The following is a 6,958-nucleotide window of genomic DNA, read 5'->3' as shown; positions in this document are numbered from 1 at the left end:
GTACATATTGCATACATTGTCTAATTTATCAACTCACTTGTCGTTTAGGGTTCAATGGTGATAGACAATGAGACTTACACTAACGAACTATAAACGAAATTGGAAAAAACAACGACACGTGTTAATGAAAAAGACGAAAATACCCTCACGTATAAGGGTTCTTGACGGAAGCAAAGTGACAGAACGTTAGTACTTCGTACGAATGACTAATTTTGCTAATTGCAACAAAACTAATAATCATAATTGAACATATGTAATTTTGTCTTAAAAGAATTGGTCTCGTTTAATTATTATTCAATGAGTAAAGTGTTGTATCTCTTAATAGGAAATTTTAATTTATTCTGAACGGTACGAGAGAAAAAGAAGCCAACACGCCACGCTCCTTCCCGTGGTCCTCCACCCAAGCCTTCCTTTTCACCACAGGCCTAACCCAGCGCACCCAACCTAACCCCCCCTTCTTTGTTTGGCACCCAACCCTAGATTCAACCACCATGGGTTCCCAAGAAGACGACCACATCGCCACCGTCTACGGCGAAGATCTAGACGAAGACGATGAAAGCGAAGACGACGATCTAACCCTACCCAATCAGAACGTTGATGAAGACGATGTTGATTTGGTTGATGACGAGGAAGAGGATGATTCCGTGTCCTCCGGCGTCGGCGGAGTCACCATCGCCGTAGCTGGTGTTCCCAACGCCAACACCACCGTCGCCGCTACACCAACGGCAGCAATAACTGGTACGGTTAACGCCACTCCCATCTCCCGATCTGATGGTGTTGTAGAACAGAGGAAGATCGTGCCTTTAGACGAGTCTCGACGTTTGTTCCAGCGGCTATGGACAGATGAAGATGAGATTGAGCTGTTACAGGGATTCCTTGATTACACCAACCAGCGTCTTGTTAATAACCCGTTCCACCACCATCACCATGATACAACTGCTTTTTATGATCAGATCAAGAATAAATTGCAGTTGGATTTCAATAAGAACCAATTGGTTGAGAAGCTCCGGAGATTGAAAAAGAAGTACCGGAATGTTCTTAGTAAGATCAGTTCCGGCAAAGAATATGTCTTCAAGAGCGCCCATGATCAGATCACTTTCGAGCTATCATGTAAGATATGGAGCTCCGAAGCTGCTCTCGTATCCACTCCTGCAACTGCAGATGTTGCCAGATTCGAAGACGAAGAACCCAATAACCCTAACCCTTACCCAAATCCTAACCTAAACCTTACTTTTAACTTGAACGAGCAAAACGGGAACGGCGTTGCGCATCCACATCCACATCCCAACAGTTCAGAGAAGAAAATTCCCCGATCAAGAAAGCGATCAAGGTCTAGTGGAGTCAAAATCGAGGAAAAAATCATTCAGCAACAACCCCCTGCTCCACCTGTGGTAGAAGGGGTTTCGAATTCTTCAAATCCAATCCCTAACGTGGTCGAAGAAACTGTGAGGAATTACTTACTACCATTGTTCAAGGAGTTGCTCGATGGTTCGCAGAACATGGGTCGTGGCAATTTCAGGGGATTAAGCTCCGGAGGGATGAATTTTGATCCTTTTTCTCTTTTCGGATCTATGAATTTCCCATTTGGGGATATTACTGATGAGAAATGGAGGAAGCAACACATATTAGAATTGGAAGTTTGTTCAAAGAGATTGGAATTGGTGCAGGATCAAATCAAGTCACAATTGGAAGAACTGAGGTCAATGAGGAGGTAATAAGAAATAAGAAATAAGAAATCTTAATCTATGTATGTAATCAGTGAGTAAATTCTTGAAGTTCTAGAAGTTCTTCAACCATGGCTTTTAAGTTCATAAGTTATATGATCATTTGATCGATAGTGCATACTGTTGTAGGCAATTTACTCTGTTTAGATTTTTTCTTTTTTTCTTTTTTCTCTTGAAGCTTGCTGTTGAATAAACTTGATCATGTGTTTAGCCGTTCATGGCTAACTCCATCATGAACTTTGTGCATAGACTTAATCGTATAACTTAATAACTTATACATTCGCATAATGTAGTTTTACTAGTTGATAATCTTGATTATTTGTTGAATAATTATGATTATGTTTTTAGTCTTTCTTTTCTAATCATTAATTGAATGTTGTTAATTTTGAAAGTATAACATAAAGTACACGTCACTATGTTATTGTCACAACATAGTCAAAGTCAAACAACTAACAAATTACATTTTACTTTTTTAATTTTTTACTCATATTAATTAACTGAACTTTAATAGTGAAACTTATTTAAAAAAGTTTGAGACATTTAAATGGTTGTTTGGTAGCCTTTTACTTTTTGAATTTATATGAAGATTTTGAATTTTTATGTTTAATAGCATTTTAATTTTTGTGTTTTAATCGTTCAACAATCTCTTAATTTTTAAGAGAAAAATATTATAATTTCCCAGTAAATCTTTTTCTCTTATATTTCTATTTCACACGTCTGCCCCTTTTTTCCATCCACCGTCCTATCCCATTTCTTAAAAGTTTAGATCTTAAAAAGTAAAAGCTTTTCAAAAATTCAGATCTTAAAAGTTAAAAGTTATGTCAATGTGTCCTTTCGATGAAATATGCAATGATATTAACACTTTCCAAAATGTATACGTGCTACAAATCATAAACATAATATGCTTAATTTAAGCGGCATTTATCTATCTATCTTTTCCATAAAACTTCAAACTAATATTATTTCATTGTAAATGGGCTCCAACATTAAACATAAGCATTTTCCATTTGTTTAGAAAGTCCTTGTCACAATTATGAATCATTGATAGGATATTTCCAAAGAAATTGCGAAACAAGTTACTAATTTTTTTATTTAATTTATAACAAGGTTTAAATTGTGCGATGTTATTTTGGTATTTCACTATTTTGTTAAAAAGATTAAACACTGAATTTTTTATCAACTTACATATGACACGAACATGAAACCTTAATTCCAATTACACAAACACCAAATACTCCACCTGTGATCTAAATTAAAAGTAGCTTGAAAACAAAAGAATAGTATGACTAAAATACATTTAAAAGCTTCTTTCATCTTCGTAAAATAACTTGACTGGTTTCTTCTCTATACGATCTTCCTCTTTGTGAATCGATCAATATATCTTGTATATAGAAAGCTCCCAATAACAATCCCAATAACTAGCCCACTTCCAACTCCACAAAATACAAACACCCAATCAATTCCTTCACTTGGGAATAGGGACTCCGATTCATCGCTTGTTGGTTCAGATCTTGATACATACCAATTTCGACAATCATTGGATAAAGGTTCTCCACATAATCGAGGATTCCCTTCATACGAGCTATTCTCAAATGTATTAAACTGTTTCCCTTGTGGTATACGCCCATCAAGATTGTTGAATGACACACTGAAAATAGCAAGAAAGCCGAGTTGCACCAATTGTTGAGGAATTTCTCCAGATAGCTTGTTTCGAGAGAGATCTAAAGATTCGAGATTCTCTAGGTACCCCAATGATGGAAACACGCGTCCCTGAAAATGATTGTTGGAAAGATTGAGTGATTCAAGCCCTCGAAGATCTTGGATTGATAATGGAATATCCCCTTCAAAATTGTTAGAAGAGAGATCGATAGCTGTGAATATGTCTAAGATACGTTCGAACTGTGTTCTGACACCTTTGTGTATTAATGTCATCGAGTATGGCCTTTGTGACGTGAATGAGTTCAAGGACATCAATGATTCCAAAACAGATGATTCGCCATTATAAACCGATTTCATAGCATTCCAAGTTTGGAAGTATTCTTCATGCAATAGACCACTGAAATTGTTGTTAGATAGGTCTATGATACGTAACTTAGAGAATTGTGAAGAAACATTTGTCGAATCTTGAATTGGACCATATAATTTGTTAGACCTCAAAACTAGAACTTGTAGTTTAGCAAGAGTTCCCAACCAAATTGGAAAGACATCATCAAAAGAATTATCTCCAAGAGAAAGAACCTCTAAATCGGTACAATTTGTCAATGATCTTGGAAGTTGACCTGTAAACCCATTTTCGCTCAAATCAATACTTTTCAACTGGCTTCCATGTGTAAACCCATTCATCATTATGCCATAGAAGTTGTTGCTTCTCAGATTCAAAATGAACAACGAATTACTTAAGCTACCCAAACATAAAGGAAGAGTTCCTCTCATATTGTTAGAAGACAAATCTAACACTCGAAGAGATTTCACTTCACATAACAATGGTGGGATTTCTCGTGTCAAATTATTATTCGAGACATCATAAACAACTGTGGTTTGTGGTGGAATTGGTAGTTGTCCTTGTAACCGATTATTCATCATGAAAAATCCTTCTAAACGTATCCATGGTAGAATACGAGGATTCTGATGAAAGCCAGTGATACTATTATACGTAAGATCAATCACCCCTAATGTTTCTTGACTGTTGTTCCAAATCCACACCGGTACAAGACCCTCAATTAGGTTGTTACTAAGAAGTAAGGCTGACAATCTATTTTGAAACCTCAAAAAAACAGGAAAACCCTTCAAATTTAATGATGTTAGTTCTAATCGGCTCAATTGTGGTATGGTGCTATTGGTGTAGTTTTTGGTGGACACTAACGATATTGTACCATGACCTAACGCGAGAGTTTCTAGTTTGTTGAGACCTAGGAATATGTCTATGTCTACCCTACCACTGAAGTTGTTCAACTTTAGGAGAAGATCTTGAAGACTTTTAAAGTTGGAAAATGAGCTTGAAATTGGCCCTTGCAATTCGTTATCTTGAAGGTCTAAGATTGTGAGTTGAGTGAGGTTGAAAAACGAGGATGGTATATGACCACTAAGAGAATTTTTTCCTATTGCAACAACCCTAAGTTTGGTTAGGTTTCCAAGAAAAGGTGGGATTTCACCATACATGTTCGTACCAGTTAAATACAATTTACTAAGTTTAGTCATCTTTCCAATCCAATTAGGAAAAGGACCCTTCTCGAATTTGTTACCACTTAGTTCCAAATAATCAAGTTCCAAAAGACTTACCAGTGAAGGAACGAAGCCTGTGAATTCATTTCCAGCAAGACGCAAGCTAGTGAGTTGGGTCAAGTTGGAAAGCGAACCTGGAATGGGACCCGAGAAAGAGCATCCAGTGAGGCGCAAATATAGCAAATGGTTTAGGTTGCTTATGGATTCTGGCACGATTCCAAAGAAACTTGTTAAAACTACGTCTACATATTTAAGTAAGCTGTTGTTACGAAATTCAGGAAAGGAACCAATGAGATTGGTATTGGATCCCAAACTAAGAATTTTCAACTGTGGTAGCTCAAATATGGCTACAGGGAATTCATCCCGAAGTGAACAACCAAATAGCCTGATGGAACTCAAAGAAGAAAAGTTTGCCAAGAAACGAGGCACCGAAGAATTAATATCAACCCCGGAGAGATGGAGTTCTTCAAGTCTTGTTAAGTTTTGCACTAGATGGAGACCATGACTTTGAAGCTTTAATGGATTCCCTGACATATCTAAAGAAGACAATTGTGTCAACTGCGAGATTTCACTCGGGATTTCGCCAGTGAATCCAGAATCAGAGAGATTAAGCGTTCTTAACTGCTTCAAACGACCAATCTGAGGTGGGATTTCAGATTCAAAAAAGTTGTTCATGGCTAGGTTGAGTCTTTGGAGATTAACAAGGTTGAAGAGGGTGGAGCTAGAGTTGATATGCCCACAAAGAAAGCTTTCACTCAAGTCAAGGGAAATCACTTGACCATACTTATCTTCCTTGCTGCACACCACTCCATCCCATGAACAACAATCAAAACCAGTATCCGATGAGTTGCTTGTAGGCTTCCATGAGTTAAACTTTTGAAACCAACGAGCATCACAAACTGCATCATCTTGTATAATGATGCTTTGCTTAAACTGAAACAAGGTTGAGCATTCTTCATCTAGGCTTAATGATGAGACTGTGATCAACATGTATACAAAGGAGATGGTTTGCAATTGCAACAAGTTGAAGTGATTTAAGCATGGAGCCATGGGAAGAGTGTTTGATATTTTTATGATTTGTGGAAGCCGATGTTCTTTATATAGACCGTTTGTGTGTATAATTAATATTCAACTAACTTGGAAAAAATGTCACCATTGCTGTGGGAAAGAGCGAAGTGGGAGCTAATAATCAACTATACAAGCCAAAAACCAAAGACTTTTGACGAAATGTATAAGATTTCAAGTTAAATTCATAGTTTATTTGTAAAAGATTTTTTTTTTGGAAAAAGACAAATTAATATATTTACAGTTAAGAAACTAAACAATCACTTTCAATTTATCTGAACAATAATAATTAAAAGTTACATTAAACGTCTTATGTTGATATTTTTTTTAAAACTTTAACAAGTAGGATATGTTAAAGATCAACTGGTTATTCTTGTAATATTGTACCTTTAATAATTGTACTTATATTTCGTTTGCGATCATCAGCATGATTTGTTGATTACATGTTTAGATTGAAAAAGTAAGTAATCTATTAGGAAAACAGTGAAAGAAATAAATGAAAGCTGACCTTTTCTTGTATTTGAGAAAGTGATTGAAAAAGTAAGTAATCTATTAGGAAAACAGTGAAAGAAATAAATGAAAGCTGACCTTTTCTTGTATTTGAGAAAGTGATTGAAAAAGTAAGTAATCGATTAGGAAAACAGTGAAAGAAATAAATGAAAGCTGACCTTTTCTTATATTTGAGGAAGTGATGTTTTTTTGGATAAATTGTATTTGTCTGAAAAATTATTGAAAAAATAATATGGGAAAATGTTGGAGTTATCCCGAATTGGAGTTATCTAGAATTGGGTGTTATCTAATAGATAAATGTATTTTGAATGTTTAGATTAGTCTTATCCTATTAGTTTGCTTTGGTTTTTGATAAGGACTCACAGATGTGTATATATACATATATAGCGTTTAATAAAGAGATCAGATTTTGAGTCTTCAATCTTCACCTGTGTCAA

At 35.8% G+C, this 6,958-nt stretch overlaps 2 protein-coding genes across 2 annotated transcripts; one reads left to right on the top strand and one right to left on the bottom strand.

Annotated features, from left to right (window-relative positions):
• The first annotated feature begins 328 nt into the window (after window positions 1–328).
• Window positions 329–1,970, top strand: LOC145087049 (putative transcription factor At3g04930). The gene has a single exon (XM_079024948.1). The coding sequence runs from the start codon at window positions 492–494 to the stop codon at window positions 1,713–1,715; it is 1,224 nt and encodes a 407-aa protein (XP_078881074.1). The 5' UTR covers window positions 329–491; the 3' UTR covers window positions 1,716–1,970.
• Window positions 1,971–2,832: 862 nt separating this feature from the next.
• On the bottom strand, window positions 2,833–6,038 carry LOC145087048 (receptor-like protein 7). Its single transcript, XM_079024947.1, has one exon. The coding sequence runs from the start codon at window positions 5,994–5,996 to the stop codon at window positions 3,069–3,071; it is 2,928 nt and encodes a 975-aa protein (XP_078881073.1). The 5' UTR covers window positions 5,997–6,038; the 3' UTR covers window positions 2,833–3,068.
• Window positions 6,039–6,958: the final 920 nt, after the last annotated feature.

The sequence above is a fragment of the Lactuca serriola genome, chromosome 2 (genome assembly GCF_051521515.1).
Source record: "Lactuca serriola cultivar US96UC23 chromosome 2, Lser_US96UC23_V15, whole genome shotgun sequence".
NCBI classification, from domain to species: Eukaryota; Viridiplantae; Streptophyta; class Magnoliopsida; order Asterales; family Asteraceae; genus Lactuca; species Lactuca serriola.
This window is presented reverse-complemented; position numbering and strand designations above follow the sequence as displayed.

Bases quoted from the DNA above. Each gene is read 5' to 3' on its own strand.
- LOC145087048 (XM_079024947.1), bottom strand. From the start codon at position 5,996: ATGGCTCCATGCTTAAATCACTTCAACTTGTTGCAATTGCAAACCATC.
- LOC145087049 (XM_079024948.1), top strand. From the start codon at position 492: ATGGGTTCCCAAGAAGACGACCACATCGCCACCGTCTACGGCGAAGAT.